Source organism: Sylvia atricapilla, chromosome Z (assembly GCF_009819655.1).
Source record: "Sylvia atricapilla isolate bSylAtr1 chromosome Z, bSylAtr1.pri, whole genome shotgun sequence".
In the NCBI taxonomy this organism is placed as follows: Eukaryota; Metazoa; Chordata; class Aves; order Passeriformes; family Sylviidae; genus Sylvia; species Sylvia atricapilla.
Genome location: NC_089174.1, coordinates 68,236,576 through 68,252,686, shown reverse-complemented (window position 1 = coordinate 68,252,686; position 16,111 = coordinate 68,236,576). Strand labels below are relative to the sequence as shown.

Sequence of the window (16,111 nt, the reverse complement as noted above, 5' to 3'; positions counted from 1 at the left end):
TCCTGTGCCACCCCAGCACAGAGTTTGTGCCTGAGGAGCTGCAGGTTCTGGGTGTTCTCTCTTCTACCATGCTGCGCCATGTGTACCATGCCACGGTGCAGCATCCATGACCAAGGAGGCTGCCAGCTCTGGCTCTGCTCTCGCTGGGGGTTCTGTGTGTTGCCTACCTGTGCTATAGGGAAGTACCCAGTACCTCCAGCTCTGCTGCCCTGCTCAGACACCGAGGGTTGCTTTCCCACCTGATACCCACGCATGGGCCCAGCTGCCAGGTGGAGGGGCTGTGCCATGGGACACACATCTGGCTGCTGAGGGAGGCTGAAAGTGGGACTGCTCCTCAGTACTGACTGAGCCACTCACACAAGCCCCAGGGTCACCTGCAGGGCCTGTGGAGAAATGAGCTGGGTTCTTACATGACCCTTTTGGCCCTGAACACAGCTGGCACCTTCCTGGGCTCCTGCCACAATGTGGTGGCAGCCACCAACAAGGTGATCCTGGTGTCACCACTGCAAGGAGCCAACCCCATCTTCAGCTTCACCGTGCGGCGACAGTTTACAGGCACAATAGTGCCAACAATCCGCTGCCCATGCTGGAAGGGCGGGCAGGGGGGCCCAGCTGGCACCCCAATCCCTCCTGACACCCACAGAGAAACCCTATGTGTGGGAACAGAACTGGCCCACACATCTGCTCCTGCCTTGGGACATGGGAGTGTGGGGATATCTGCCTGGGAGAGTGTCACAGGCAGAATGGGAGCTTCACACAAGTTTGTTTAGAAAGCCCTCCCATTGAATCACAAGGTTCAGAAAGGACTCTCTTGCATCCTAGAATCCTGCCCAGTGGAGGGCTAGGGAATAACTGGATCCAGATCCTTAGCCCCAGATTTTGTCAATGGATTATGTCTAAAGGATCATACACATGTAATAGAAACTTTGTACAATATACTATCACAGGATTGAGGGTGGCAAATCAGATATATTTATATAAAATAATTTATTATGATAATGATAATTAGACAGAAATATCTTAGTAAGAGTTAAGATTAGAACTACAGATTAGAAGCTATAACAATTTATATAGTATGATGCACTACTTTGAAGTATTCATTTTATTCAAGCCAGCAAAACCAATTACAAAGTAGAGCCTCAAGTTACTCACCCATACCTTTAATTGTGGGCAAATCTGTGGTTCAGCCGCAAGAAAGGGGTATCCCCATGCAAGGGAGGAACCTCCACACACACTCTGGCAAGGAGGGTGTTACATGACCCTGTCCTTAGAAACTGGGACCAGGTTTTACAGTATAATATGACTGACTGTCAGCTGGATGCCAGCTGGGATAGTTCAGCAGCTTTAGGTACATTATCAAGAGTATCACTTGCTGGTTGTTTTAGTTACTTCTCTACCAGTTCTATCACAATTTCACATCACTAATCAGGATATTTAACTTTGGGGATTAATGAGTCAGACTCATTTCAGTGTTCTCAACACCAAAATCAGCATGATACCTCTTTCTCTGTTCACCACTGGTAGCCTTGCAAATAGGGAATTGTTCACGTTATTTTGCCCCACTGCAGACAGAGCATCCCGATACAGAAAGGGGACTGGGGTGCCCCTCTCTCTGTTCAAGGTACATAGTATCTACCTGTTCAGGAGGTCTGTGTATCCGTGGGCAAACAGGAAAGGCAGTGGAGCTCCCTCCTTTCTTTCCCTCCCACATCAGGATGGTACAGCCTTCAAATGCTGCAGTGGCAGAGAAAGAAAGAAAAGGAAGCAAGGTGCCCAGGCCACGGCAGGAATGGACTCAATTTAACCGATGGCCTGCATCCTTGTGGCTCAGCTGCTCCCCACAGAGGCCTACTCAAGAGAAAAGCTCTCTCTTCTGCTGCCTGCAAGGCAGGACAGAGCCAGGAGCCAAGCAAGAAACAGATCTTACCTGCTGCCATATCTGGAGCACATCTTGCTCCCTTCAGCAGCCCTCCACAAGAGCCAGCCACCACTGGGACTTGTCCCCCCCCGCTTCCCTAGCCCAACCCATGAAGAAACATGGGACCAAAAAGGATTTCCTCTTGTGACTTGGTCAGCTGGAAAGAAGACACTGAAGAAGAATGAAAGTAGACAGCTGGACAGATTTATTAAGAACTGAAGTGATTTATCCCCTTAAATGTGCTCCACTGCCTGCCCCCGGTGCCAGCAGGGAGGGGGGCCATGGTACCAGACCAGGACCTGCTTCTTGGGCTCAGATTGTCACCGTCCAGGGAGCCGGGTCTCCTCTGGGGATTGTGTCTGCCACAGGCCCTCCTGGGGCAGAGTCAGTCAGTATGTGCAGTGTCATCCCAGGACAACTACAGCATCCATGTGCCTGAGTGCACCACTCCAATATCCTCACACACACATTCACTCACACCATTTTTTTCCCTGCAGGACAGGTCCCTACTTTACCCAGCCCAATGACTGCAGAAGAGAGGTGCTCCTGGACAAGGTACCGGCTGCAGTTTGGGGTGTCTAGGGAACCTGCAGGCTCTCAGAGCCCTGAGCAATGGGGAAGGGGAGGCACAGGCTCCAGCAGCAACTCCTTAACCCACCATGCTCTGAGGAGACATCTCCCACATGTCTGGTCCCTCCTTGTGCTCAGCATCAGCAGCTGGAAGCCGCCTGAGGTCAAGGGCACATAGTGGAGGTAGGGAAGGAAATCAGCAATGTGAGTACTAGCACAGAGTGGGAGGGGAAGTTCTCTGCCTGCCATCTGCAGCCCCACTAGCCCGTGGTGCACCCAGTGCCCTGCCCAGTGCCATGGGGCTCAGGGGTGGGCCGGGCCCTGGGGGAGCTGTGCGGGTGCCGCTGTCTGGTCTGCCCGGCGCTCCAGGGCCAGCTGCATGCTCCAGATGCTGAGGGGCCGCATGTAGGCCAGCGAGCGGTACACCTTCTTCTCGCGGTAGGCCTCCGGGGTCTGGAAAGCCATGCCCAGCCGTTCCCAAACTGTCCGGTAGCAGCCCTCCGCTGTACGGAAACCTTCCTCCACCATGCCCTGCAGGAGAGGGAACAGGACTGTCAACACGTCCATGGAGTACCAGGAGCACATGCTGGGGAGTGCGGCAGCAGCATTCCCGCTCACCTCCTGGATCATGGTGGCAGCCAGGGCGTAGACAACACCGATCCACACCTCGTTGGACTGGACGCTGGAGGTGTCGGGCACACCATCAGGTCTCATGCCGTTCACTGCCCCCATTGCACCACCCGCAAAGCCCAGCACGTTGTTCTCAAAGATGGTCTTGAGCGCACTGAGAACGTGACTCTTGGGGAAAACCTGGGAGGACAGAGATAGCTTTGGTGCTCATGTGGACCCCTCAGACTGGGTCTGGAGCAGGATTAAATTTTCCATCAGGAAAAGTGCAACACTGCTTGCTGAGTCAATAGCAACAAATTTCCGCCTCAGAAAAGTAACAGGACAAAGTGAAGTGTCTCTTTCCTCAAAAGGATAAAAAAGCCCCCGAAGTACTTAACAGAGAGGTGCAGAACCACATTCCACATTCCTCAAGAGGACACTGACAGGTCATCCAATTAGTTGATCCCCAAAAAGAGCTTCTCACCCACAGTCACTGGCCAAGCCCCTTCCCCATCACTTTGGGGGTCTGGCCAACCACACCACTCTCATCTGCTTTATGGTTGTCACTTGCAAGAGAGACAACAGCCAGGAGGCTCATCAGCATAGCTCAGGGACATGGCAGACACTTATCCTCTGTCTAGTGACACCAGAGCCAGGGGAGGCAGAGGCTGGGATTGCTGGGGAGGCTGGGCAGTCCAGCCAGAGAGCTGAGGCGGACACAAAGCAAAAGCAGCAAATCCCTTCTCTCTATGCTCAAGCCAAGCATCCCTGCAGATGTTTTTCCCCTCTGTGCCCCTGGAGGTAAGCCCAGAGGTGCTGCAGGGGATCACTGAAGGGCTGGTGTGCCCTCCTCTGGCAGAAGCTTTTGGGTACACTTTCTCCAGGACTGGATCACAGGCTGTTCTTATGTTGCAGTTCTGTCTTGTTCACTGCTGACTTGTGCACGCAGCAAGGCCACGTTAATGAGGTTATGGACAGGAGTGATGCCAGCCAGGCAATGGATCAAAATAGGTGGAAGAAATCCATGAAATGTCGTAGTAACAGAGGAGAAGAATTCACCAGTCCCGCCTCCAGTCAGCTGAGAGCTCACCAGAGAGCAGGGAGAAGCGCCACCTTCAGCAGCAGGAGTCTGAGGCTGGGGAAAGGCAGGCCTGATTCTGGAAGGCACCACATTTACTGTTTCCTCCCCAAAGGGTATTAGTGCAGGAGGGCTGGGCCAGATCCTGCCTGGAGCCCCAGGCACAGCCCCAACCCCACACTGGGTTAAACACAGGAGGGAATGACCAGGTAAACTCACCTGAAGCTCCCCTCTGATTTCCCAACAGACACTGAAGTGCTTTGTCACCCTCCCACAGACAAAGCCGCTCCTCCCTGCACTCATGTGAGGCCTTTGCCTGCCCATGTCCACCAGAAATCTTTGCTGGGACGACGGTCCAGGGGGTATAAATAACCCAGTGAATCTCCACTGCCCCTCTCTCTTCAAGGTATTGCAGCACCAGCAGCTGCTCTGACCATCTCACCTGACATGCAGAGTCTGCAGCCACTTCTCCTGTTGCAACTGAACAGCCACAGACTTCAGCACTTGCAATAAGCTGTAGTTCCCTCTTCCCTCTGATATTAATTTTGGACTTTTTAGGACAGCAAATATCGCAGGAAGTTTCATACACTTTTTTTCCTACCTTTTTTTAAAAGAATAGCACTTGCTCACAGGAAACTGCACTGGGGCTAAAGCTATCTGCAGTTACACATCCCTGCTGCATGGCCTCCCTTGTGAGAGTGTTTTGGTTTAAGATGAATTCCACTGTATCCACACAACAGCCTCTACTAGGGTGTGCCGAGTGAGAGAGCAGGCAGGTCCCCCCACACACTAGCCCTAGAGAGTAATCCTCAACATGTGTGAGCCCTGCTGCTGCTTCCCTCCTGCCACAGGTCCCATCTCATCCCAACCACACCAAGCAGCTCCTTCTCTTACCTCAAACTCCCCTTCATCCAGACCACAAGCTCCAAGAAACCACTGCCCAGCACACTGGTCTGACATGATGCTGCTGGACGTTTCACTTCCACTGCTATCATAGTTGTAGTACTTTCCTGGAAAAAGCAGGAAACAGTTTAAAATCAACAGATTAAGATATTGCCTCATGTTAACTGTCCCTACACATCTCCCTCTGTGGCAGGAGCACAGCTGCTTTTTCCATAAGATTCTTCTTCCTTTCCCACACCTGTTCCCCCCAAGACATCTGCTCCTTCTCCTCCATTTAGAGGGGGCAGCATCTCCCTTCCTTCCCCCCAGCTTGCAGGGAGAGTAATACCCCTTTCTACCCCCATTCCCCACAAAGCTCCATGATCCAAGGAGGAGCCACTCCCTTCCAAGGGACACACGGCCAGCTGAGTGTGGTTCACCACTGCTGAGTACCCACCATTCCAGAGCATCCTCTCAAATGCCTCCTTGCCCTTGTTGAGGATGTCCAGGTATTTCTGCCGGATCTCGGTATCCCCTAGCACTTCTGCCATCTTGCACATCATGCAGACAGCAGCCAGCCACAGTCCGCCACAGTAAGCACTGCCGGAGCCAAATGAGAGAAGCATCAGGAATGCGGGACACTTCAAGGGTTCTGTGACAAATGGGATACAAGGGTCCAGCTCTGAGCTATGTCCCTACCCCACAGCCTCCATCTGCCTCTCTTGCTCACCTGGCTCCATGCACCACCCACGCGTCATACGTCTGGTCAGCAAAGCCACCGTTTTCAATGAGCCCATCATGATCTGTATCAAACTTCAGCTCCGACTCCATCACAGCCTGTGGGAGAGGCAGGAGATGGTCATGTAGTCCTCACATTCTGGAAGCTCCTCACACTCTGCTCTGGAGCATCCATCCTCTCAGGAAGCTGCTTGGCTCCTGAGGGAAGTGTGAAAGAGTGATGCTCTGTGGTCTGATCTCCCAGTACCTGGCACACTGGCCACATGTCCCGCAGGTACAGGGAATCACGTGTCAGGTAGTAGTCACGGTACACCTGCAGCACAAACTTCAGGTTGAGGTCCTTCCAGTTAGCAGTGTTGTGCATCAGGTAGGCATTGACACGCTGCCATGGCTCATCATCTAAATCAGGACAGACCATATGCAGCAGGGCAGCAAGCAACAAACATCCCTCCTCCTAGACAGGAGCAAGGACCCAAGGGTGCTGTGATCAAACAACACTGAACTAATATGTTGTACCCTGTGCCATCTCTAGTGAGAACAGCCTTCCTGCTACTTCCCTCCACCTCCCTTGTCAAAACTCCATGCAGCACGGTCTTCATCACCACCCCACACTCTACAGCTTTCCATTCCCAGAAAATATAGAATTGCAGAATCATTTAAGTTGGAAAAGACCTCTCAGCACCGCTAAGTCCATCATTAAACCACATGCCTAAATGCCACATCTACACTTCTCTGAAATACACCCAGCATGGTGGTACCACTACTTCCCAGGCAGTCAGTTAGAATGCTTGACAACAATAAACATTGCTTATTCAGTGTTATTACTTTATGCACCATATTCATTTTGCACAGTTTGGCATTCCCTCTGCTTTCCCACAGGTGCAACAGACCCCTCACCTGGGTCCCCAATGTCATGTGGCACAACATTCTTCATCTTCACCTGGGCTGTCTGACCACACATCAGGTACTGCCGGGGCTGGACATCCTCGTTCACCACAGTGACAGCTGCAGAGGACAAAGCAGGACATGTAAGAAAGGCAGCGGGAACTGCTGTAGGAAAGTCCAAGAATACGTACAGGCAGAGCCACCAACACCACCACACCAGCTGGCCTTTTGATATCCAAGATCACAGCCCTCTGCAAAGGGCTGAGGGGACAGGCTACTCTCCATCCCCCACTCAGTAGGGGATATGCAACTGTCACTACCCAGTTAAAGGAGGCCTGGGAAGGGAACCCAGCGGCCTCAGCCCTACCAGAGCCCAGCAAAGGGCCATGCTACACACCCCTACCCAGGCCATCACCAAGCAGCCACCAAACCCAGCCAGAGCACTGTGAGTCTGCAAATTGCTCCACGTTTCTGCTCTGCAAGGGGCAAGGACAGAGCTGGGAAGACATGGGGCTCCTCCAGGGCAGGCAGAGCCAGCTGTGCACCCCCAGCATGGCAAGAAGACACCCTTAGTGCTAGGCACAGAGACACTGAGGCAGCAACATTCCGGGGCTGCAAGTCCTGGGCACAGCAGAGCAGCTGGAGGGGGATGCTGGCTCCATGGCACACATCCCTACAGCAGCAGCTGTCTCAAACCCTCCGTCTCTTCCCAAGGTGAAGCCCCGAGAAGGCACCAAGGCACTGGCGGACACTCTGGGGACACTCACCAGTGTCATACTGCAGGCTGATCTGCAGCTTGGGCCACAGCATGATGAGAGCAAAGGAGGCGTAGAAATGGACATCGTAGGTGTTGTACATCCGGTACTCCTGGCCTGGCAGGACAGGGCAGATGGTGAGGGGAAGGAGACTGCCACAGGGAAAAGGGAGAAAGGTCCTCCCTCCACACAGGCCAGGACAGCGGGACCTTTCCCAGCACAGGCAGGGGGTCCCATTCAAAGAGGGTTTCATTCTCTACAAAGAGCATCAGGGATCTGGGGAACACTTCATGCCAAATCATTTGGGGCTGCAAGGGGTTTTCCTGGCAATAGCACTGCTCCCTACACACTGGAGTGTGAAAAACATCCCCATGGCAGCTCAAAGACCCTTGGCTACAGTAATGGGAGGGGTTGAGTCAGGAGAATCCCTCACATCCTTGTGAGTTACCTTCCAAATAAGCAAACCTTCCGTATTCCCGCAGGACAGGGAGGAGGTGGGAGAGCCCTGCCCCCGCCGGCCCCTGCAGCTCCTCAGCACAGCAATCAGGGGGCACCTCCATCCAGATGGTCCCCCCATCCGTCATAAAGTAGAGCTCGTTGAAGAGGGCTGACTTGTACCAGGAAGGCAGCTGGCTGTGGGAAAGAGGGAAGCTCAACCTCAGAGGCTGAGGTGGTGATGCTCCTGTGGCAGCCAACCCCAGGAGGCCGCTGGGAAAGTGTTCTCATCTGCCCTACCTGTTCTCCAAAATGGGATTCTGCCACGCTTCGATCTTCCTCTCCCACTCCTCGTAGTGTGTCAGGGCATAATGGGACAAGGAAGGAGCGGCTTTGCCTTCACTGCCAAAAAACCTGGTGTACCGCCTGCCAAGTGAGAGTTTGGTGAGCGTCCCATGGGCTCCACCTGGGAAACCCACACGGGCACTACAAAAGCACACTGGACTACTGTGAACTGCAGAACTCTGCTGCTACTGCAAGGGCATTGGGGAGCAGGGGCTGGACATAGGGTCCCCTCCCTGAGCTGGCAGGGCCACAGCCACAAGAAGCGGGTGCCAAAAGGTCCCCACATGGTACTCAAGTTTGGAAGGAGGAAAAAGGGGGCTTTTGGGGCAGGAGCCAAACACCACTGGGGACAACCCACCTACCTGAGGTGCAGCTTCTCCTTGGAGCCAAAGTGAACACAGGGCATGTCCCAAGCCAGGGCCAGCTCTAGCGTCTTGTGCCCATGGGCAGGCACCCTGCAGCTGGCACACACTGCTGCTGCTGTCACCTCCCCCTTCTCTGTTGGCCTGCTTTTACCTGCCAGGAAAAGTTAAGATATTCTAAAGCAACCAAGGAAGACCAAAGGGAAGGGTAACTGACATTCACACACACCTTGAGGGAGATAAGAGTAGGCACACCAAAGCCCCTGTACAACCTGGAAGGTACACCCCAGGGCTTTACGGGATGATGTTGCCGCAGGAAAAAATACCTTCCACGGGAGGAGTGATTAAAAGGATTCAGTCATCCAAGAACAGGAACAAATCAGGCAGGAAAAGCCACCAGGCATGAATGGAAGCTACAGAGTATCCCATGACTCTGTATCTGCACTGCACTGAGAGACACGGTGACTTTCAAGGGACAGTCATTGTTTCCAGCTTTTTGCAGGGTGCTTGAGACATGCTGGTATTTAAAAAAAGCCCTGAGGTGTCTGGATAATTATACGCTGGTTCTGACATCTGTACAAGGTAAACTCATTAAAGCAACACAAGCACAGATCCTGACTATAATAACGTCTGGTATGCATGAAGGAAACCCACATCCCAATAACCTGTAGAGCTCTGAATTGTATCTGGGCAGGAAGCTTATTTTTCCAAAAAAAAATTTACACAGTAAACACTTCATTTACACAACTTAAGCCTCAAGTAATCTTGCAAAGACCCAGCATCACTAGTTTGTCAGCATCATCCTTGTTTAAAAACTGACAGACATTAGGGAAATGGTCACCTTTAATGGCACTAGGATGTGAGAAAAAGGCTGGAGATGCCACCTTCCTTCAGGGCTCCTCCCAAGGGAGCACTAAACTGTCAAAGCACTGTTAAACACTGTCGAGAACAAATCCAACATGACACAGCTCATTTATCTGGAAACAGGAAATGAAGAAAGGTGGCTGGGCACTAAGCTGGCTCCCAAGCAGAAATTTCAATTCAGTGTGCAACCACACACAGACTAATGAGATACTGGCATGTATAACCAACACCCGAAAACAGTCTGGAAGTGGTATGAACAGCTTTTGAAGAACCACAGCAAGGACAAGCAATGGGAAGTTCAGACACAGCCAAAATTTGGGAACAAGCCACAGCATCCTGAAGAGATTTTTACCAGCCAAGGAGGTTGGAGGAAAGAACTCCACCCTGCCTTGGGTATACCCAGAACCAGCATGGCCACCCTTTTCCCCTGATCCCCCTCCACCCATCCCACAGAGGATGGAGAGACTCACCGGCGGGTGAATGCAGCCTGCCATCCTGCAGGAGGTCCTGCCACACCTCTCTACCCAGTCCGGTGGGATTGAATGCCGTGACATGGGTGACTTCTGTGCCAGCCTGGGGAAGGAAAGAGCATCATCAGGGGCTGCGACTTTGGAGAAGATTAATGCTCTCCACTCCCCAACACCACCACGAGGACATCACTCACTTCCCAGGTGCTGCCCAGCAACTCTAACTCCAAACTTGTTGCTCCAGCTGCTCTCCTGACCCCGTCCTGAGAGAGGATGCCCTCAGGGAGGTCATGTCCCCACTCCTGGTGTCAGCCAAGCCCTGAGAACCAGAGCCAACCCCAAGCCATTGCACACCCATCCTTTACCAGCTGCCTGCACACAGCTCTCCCACATCCAGCAGGGCTGCACAACCTCCCCAGCAGGAGCCACAGCAGCAGGGACAGCCCGTTACCTTCTCCCGGGCAGAGATGGCCAGGGTGAAGGGGTTCATGGCCGGGCAGTGGTGCAGCAGGACTCCAGCAACCCGCTCGCCATCCTTCTGGAAGGTGAAGGGCTCATTCCAGTGCCCTCCACTCCTGTCCTCCTTCGCTCCCATGCCGTTCTGCAGGCTGAACATGATGGACACTTCCACGTCCTCATCCCTCCCGTTCTCCACCTCCCAGATGAACACTCCCACGGGCAAGCTGGAGTCCTGGCACAGACAAAGAACGCTGTCTGTAAGGCTGCTGCTCCACAGACAGCTGCCCCAGCATCATTTCCCCACTGGTGGGCACACCGCGCAGGATGCAGCAGGAGCAAGAGCACTGGGAATAAGAACTTGGCCTCGGAGTCTGTTGCCAAGCTGAGGAGCAGCAGCAGGAGCAGAGGAATTTGGGAGGCAGGCAAGACAAAAAGAGAAGCCCCGAGCTGGCAAGCGCCACGCCGGGCAGTAGAGCGGCGGAAAGCGGCATTTAGGGCTCAGCCAGGTGTCTCATCACTCATCTGCTCGGCAGGTTGATACAGGCTCACGTGCTGCGCTGGGGTAAGAGGAAGGTCAGACGTGTCAGCAGCACAGCTGCCACCCTCGCCTGGGGCTGGCAGCCAGCACGGGCAGTGCAGCAGCGCTGAGCCATCCCTTGCCGCAATCCCCGGCTCCCGCGTGGCTGCGGGGCTTCCCCCGCCTGGGACCACTGCTGAGTGCAGACACGGGGAAATGCTGGCTAACAAGCGGCTCTGCCCTCGCCGATGCCATCACCGCCTTACCTTATAGTCATGGGGGATGACAGGAGAGACCTGTCGGCAAGTCAGCACCACACTCTGCCCCGGCAGCTCGTAGACCAGCCAGGCACGGGGGTACAGGGCATGGTAAAAGGCGTAGTGGCCGCAGTAGCCCCAGTTCCAGCCCTGCAGGCTGCTGGGTCTCTCCACGGACAAGACCTGCTGGTAAATCGTCTGCCCCTTGCACCGCAGGCACACCGTGAACTGTGGAGGAGAGGAGCATGTGCAGGGGATGACACCAGCCCTGTGGCAATGTCCCAACCGCCCGGGCTGCTGCAGTGACACTCAATCCCCTCGCAGACCCTACCTGATTGGCGATGACTGTTTCATAGTGGTAAAGGCCAGGGTTCAGCTGCCAGCGGCAGAACTCCCCCCGCCAGCCACGGGTGATGGTGCCTCCCCCGATCCCGCCCAGCGGGCACCCTGGCAAAGACACCAATAGTTAGCACTCCCATTCCTCTCTCTGGTGGCACCTGGCTCAAGAACTCTCCCTATACACCTCTGCAGGGCAGAGCCCCTCGCACCACCCACATTACAAAAGCTCCTTTACTCACTCCTTCCATCTAGCACCCTGACACCCCCATGTGAATCTCTGCCCACCCCAGTGCCCAAAGTGGAGGCTGACCATAGATCTGCTGCAAAGGAACAGCACACAAAAGGTCAATGAAGGCAGATTTCTTCTCTATGCGGGTCTTCTTGATCCACCACCTGAAGTATCTGCAAGAGAAAGAGAAGTACTGAAGAAATGAGGAGCAGGCAGAACCACACCTTCAGCGTCACTGGGCAGGATGCGCACAGGTTGAGCTTCCCCTCCTTGCAGAGATGTACAACAGGAATCTGTGTCCCTGTGCCCATGGCACAAGGGGTGATATGGCGCTATCACCCATCTAGAGCATGCATTGTTCAGCTAGCACAAGCAGGCAGAGTTCAGGCAGCTCAGGACTGACTACAAGGGCAATTCAAGAGCAGGACTCCCAGCTCATGTAGCACAAGAGGCTCTCCCAGATGTTCATGGGTAAGTGGGAACAAGGAGAACCTCTATGCTTGGTACACAATGTCCTGCTAAGGAAGATCTGCAAGCAGAGGTGCAAGCCCAGAGGAGTTACACACTGCTCCAGGGACATGAGCTTTGCTCTTCTACCTCCATGTCCCCATTATCATACAGTACCACATCCCTGTGCCACGTCATCAGAGGCAGAGGGCGGCCTTGCTCTGGAGGTGGTGATGGTTGCTGTCTACAGCTGGCATGATCCTGGGGACTTGCCTCTGCCCACACACCAGCTGTGCAGACCGGCACTGCCCATCAGGTAATTTCTCACCCAAAGGTCTGGGAATCAAGACACCCAAACAAGGGGCACACCTACAGCTAGGTGTGCCAGCACCACTCCAGGCAAGAGGAGCAGGGCTGGGCTCCAAGTCAGTCCTTGTAAAGTACTGGTTTTGGCTAATAAACTGCCCCAAGTTAAGCCTTACACACAGAGACAATTAGCACACAGAAATCAGCTACCAGACCAGACACTCCTGAAGTTTGCCCAGCAGTCAGGCAAGACCCAGCTGGCAGCTCCATGGCCCTGGGTGCCAGGTAGGCACTGGGGGCACAGGAGCCCCCACAGTGAGCAACGTCCCTGAGCTACCTGCAGGCAGCCATGCTATACTGCTGAGCAGAAAACTACCCTACCCAGGAGCATACAGCCTGTCCTGCACCTGGTTTCACAGGATGCAGAGCACGGTAATGATGGGCAACAAGCAATAATCCCTGGGACACGTACATGCAGGAGTAAGTGGGAGAGGCTCTTCCATGACACCTCTACTACTATGCTTCCCAAACAGAAACAACCCACACTTGACTCACTGGCTGCTCACTGGGCATTCACCTTTATTCACCAACATTGAAGGTCCCCAAATCCCTCTCAGGGTGAGATTTATTGGGTTGCAGTCTTATAGGACCTAACTGCAGCCTGCTCTCCATGCATACAGACCCAGCTTTGTGTTTGACTGTGTATGGATGTTTTGCTCACAGAGGTTCAGGGCATGATGAGAACCAGCCTGTCCTGCATGACTGCCCTGAACCAGGGCCTGCCACTATCTTCCAGCTATATCTGCTGCAACTGCTCTTCTCCAGCTATGACAGTGCTGGCTTTACCCTGCCAACGCTAGGTTTTGGCAGTGCTCTCTCTCTCAAGGAAATTATTATTATTCTTTTTCAACCCATCATCACAGAACTAATCCAAACGTTTCCCCAGCAGGCTTCTGGCAACAGGAAATAAGTTGCCCAGGTAGAGTGGCTGCAGCACAGCCTAGTGGGCCATCCTGACCCCTTGGAAAGGAGGCAGGAGATGGATTTCAGGAAGCAGTTTTCACAGCAGAACATAGTAGAAAAAGTTTGGGATTTATTACCAAAGTCAATTTACCATCTCAATAGCAAACTCTTCTCCTGCCTGCTTCTCCCAAAATCATGCAAGCCAAGAAGAGAAACCGAGTGGTCCATGCCCAGTTGCTGGCTATTAACAGCTCTGCCAGGGCTGCAGAATAACCAGGAGAAACTCTTTGTGCCCTGTAGCACCAAAAACCCCACTAGGGCTGGAGGGTATTTTTTCCCCTTCAAGCTGGCAGTGGAATTAAAACCTGTCTGAACATCACCCAGCTGATCAGGATTCATGCCGTGACCCCTCTCAGGATACATGAGCCAGCTCTGCAGAAAGCTACCTGCACCTCCTCTCCTGCCTTGCCAGCCCCAGCAGAGTCCTCTGCACAGCCTGTTCTTTCCAGACATGCACATGCCCCACAGTTACCCTGATGAGCCCCGATTAACAAAAAATCGTGCCCCAGGACTGTGAACACCCCCAGCCATGTCATCTGCATCTAGGGCTAGTACTGCAGAAGAGGTCACCATCATCATGTTTAATTCAATGCAACAACACCAACCCAGGATGTGGTGGCTCCTCTGTTGGTCCTAGACCTCCTGAGCCAAAGACACACAGTGACCTGAAGGCACTCCCAGTGGCTACAAACACCTGCACCAGGTGACTTTGCACTTGACGCACCAAGCCATGCCAGGTTTTGAGAACATCCCCGGCACAGGTGCCACTCACCATGGGTCATTCAGGAAAGGACAGGCCGATCTGCAGGGCTGCACAGATCCCTGCATGACAACACAGAACTGAGTTCCAAGTTCCTCTCACAGCACCAGCACCTAGGTTTCCATGACATGGCTGCCCCAGCCAGGCAGATGCTGAGCTTCCCACCAATGCCTGGAGCATGCAGCCTCCCATATGTTCTCACATTCCTGAATGGGCTGCCCTTTCAGCCAACAATGCTGGCCTTGGGTTTTAAATCAAACCCACACAGGTATTTTCAAACCCACACAGGTATTTCTCATCACTCTAGTGCTTTGTCCTCTGTGCTCTTGAGGCTAGAACTTCCTTGCAAGGAAGCTCTTGCCATTGCAAAAGTATTTTGAGATAACAACTAAATTATCTCCTAAACTTGAACAGAAGAGGCATCAGCTTGACTTCAAGTTCCTTGCTTTCAAAGACCTTTCCCTAGGACTGATACAAGGCACTTCCAGACTTCAGTGAGAACAAGGGCAGGATTGCTTCTCCTTGCTGCTCACCCCACCAGAACTTCATGCTTTCCCACATACTCAGCTCACCCCAACCTGCTGCGGTGGCTTTTCCAGCAGCCTTTACTTATCTCCAGTGCACAACCCATGCTCTCCCATCCCCGATGCCCAGGCTCACACCAGGGTATCTCAGGTCAGACCAGCATGCAGCACACCCTGAAGCAATCCAGAATCTGCCCTTTCATCCAGCTTTGCAGAAACCAGCCTGGCAAGCGGCTGCCTCCAAGGACACCAGCAGAAAATGGAGGCAGGAAACATAAATCCAGGACAAGGAAATAAGCAATGCCATCGCTGGTCCCAGCGTTCAGCCTGATGGGTGCACAAACACTGCCAGCACACGGACTCCAGCGTTAAAGGTTAAAACAACATTCTCGCTTTCCACGCGTGCTCTCCGTCGTAACTTCCAGCTCACCCCAACGCAAAGCCGGGAAAGCTGCCTCGTTCCCAATCCTGCCACAGCACTCAGCACACAGCACTCAGTTCCAGACCCCTCTCAGCTGGCGCCAAATTAACCTCCAGCTGCCAGCACTGGGGACGATGCGACAGCGATGAGCCCTGAGGGTGGGAGATGGGGGTCGCCATCCCCAAGCGATGCCCCCAGTTCTCCCAGTTCCCCGCATTTTGAGGAGCCGAAACGCCGGGCGCCGCTCCTTTAGTACCAAGTGCTCTCATTGCCGGCGCCAGGAAGGCTGGTGGATGCCGGCGGCTCCGGGCGGCACGAGGGCGGCTCCCGCCAGCCCGGGGCCTTCCGTGATCCGTCGGACTCTGCCTTCGGTACGCCGGGACACCGCCGGAGCCCCACCAAGGCGAGGCTCCCGCGGCACCGAGCGGCTCCAGCGCAACGCTGTGTACCCCACGGGACACCCTCCCTCGTCCCGGCGTGTTCCCGACTCCCTCCATCCCCCGCCGTACCGCAAGGCGAAGCCGATGTGCCGCAGGACATCGCGGAGCGGCACGTCCCCGGCGCCGTAGGGCTGCCGCAGCTCCTCGAAGCTGTGTGCCAGGCAGACGCGCCAGCCGTCCGCCGCCACACCGCGGCCCTGCGCTGCCCCCTCGTAGCGCCGCATCAGCGGCCCCTCCGCCGCCACCGCCGCCATCACCGCCCCCCGCCCCGTGCGCGCCCTCTTCTTCACCGCCCCGCCCCGCCCCGCCCGCACCCCCGGGGCACGGCGGAAACACGGACCCGCCCCGCCGCCGGTCGCTGGGGGCGCCCGGCCGAGCGCGGCCGAGCAGATTCCGAGAGTAGACGAGCGCTGAGCGAGCGCTGCTGAGGGGCGTGCGTGAGTTGCCGAGCGCTGCCCGACAGCTGCCGGGAGCTACGCGT

General features: G+C 54.5%; 1 protein-coding gene across 1 annotated transcript; it reads right to left on the bottom strand.

Moving 5' to 3' along the window:
- Positions 1-2,100: 2,100 nt before the first annotated feature.
- Positions 2,101-15,997, bottom strand: GBA2 (glucosylceramidase beta 2). Its single transcript, XM_066339625.1, has 17 exons — positions 15,700-15,997; positions 11,791-11,882; positions 11,473-11,588; positions 11,151-11,369; positions 10,360-10,599; positions 9,912-10,014; positions 8,578-8,731; positions 8,171-8,296; positions 7,884-8,068; positions 7,448-7,552; positions 6,693-6,800; positions 6,043-6,194; positions 5,788-5,894; positions 5,515-5,657; positions 5,070-5,185; positions 3,107-3,298; positions 2,101-3,019 (listed from the first exon to the last, which is right to left on the bottom strand). The coding sequence occupies exons 1-17, from the start codon at positions 15,882-15,884 to the stop codon at positions 2,792-2,794; spliced, it is 2,571 nt and encodes an 856-aa protein (XP_066195722.1). The 5' UTR covers positions 15,885-15,997; the 3' UTR covers positions 2,101-2,791.
- Between the last annotated feature and the right edge of the window lie 114 nt (positions 15,998-16,111).

Excerpts from the sequence above, each read along its gene's own strand:
- GBA2 (XM_066339625.1), bottom strand. The coding sequence starts at position 15,884 with ATGGCGGCGGTGGCGGCGGAGGGGCCGCTGATGCGGCGCTACGAGGGG. Across the intron at positions 10,600-11,150 it reads TCATCCCCCATGACTATAAG|GACTCCAGCTTGCCCGTGGG; the intron begins GTAAGGCGGTGA and ends TGTCTGTGCCAG. Across the intron at positions 10,015-10,359 it reads CCATCTCTGCCCGGGAGAAG|GCTGGCACAGAAGTCACCCA; the intron begins GTAACGGGCTGT and ends TTCCTTCCCCAG.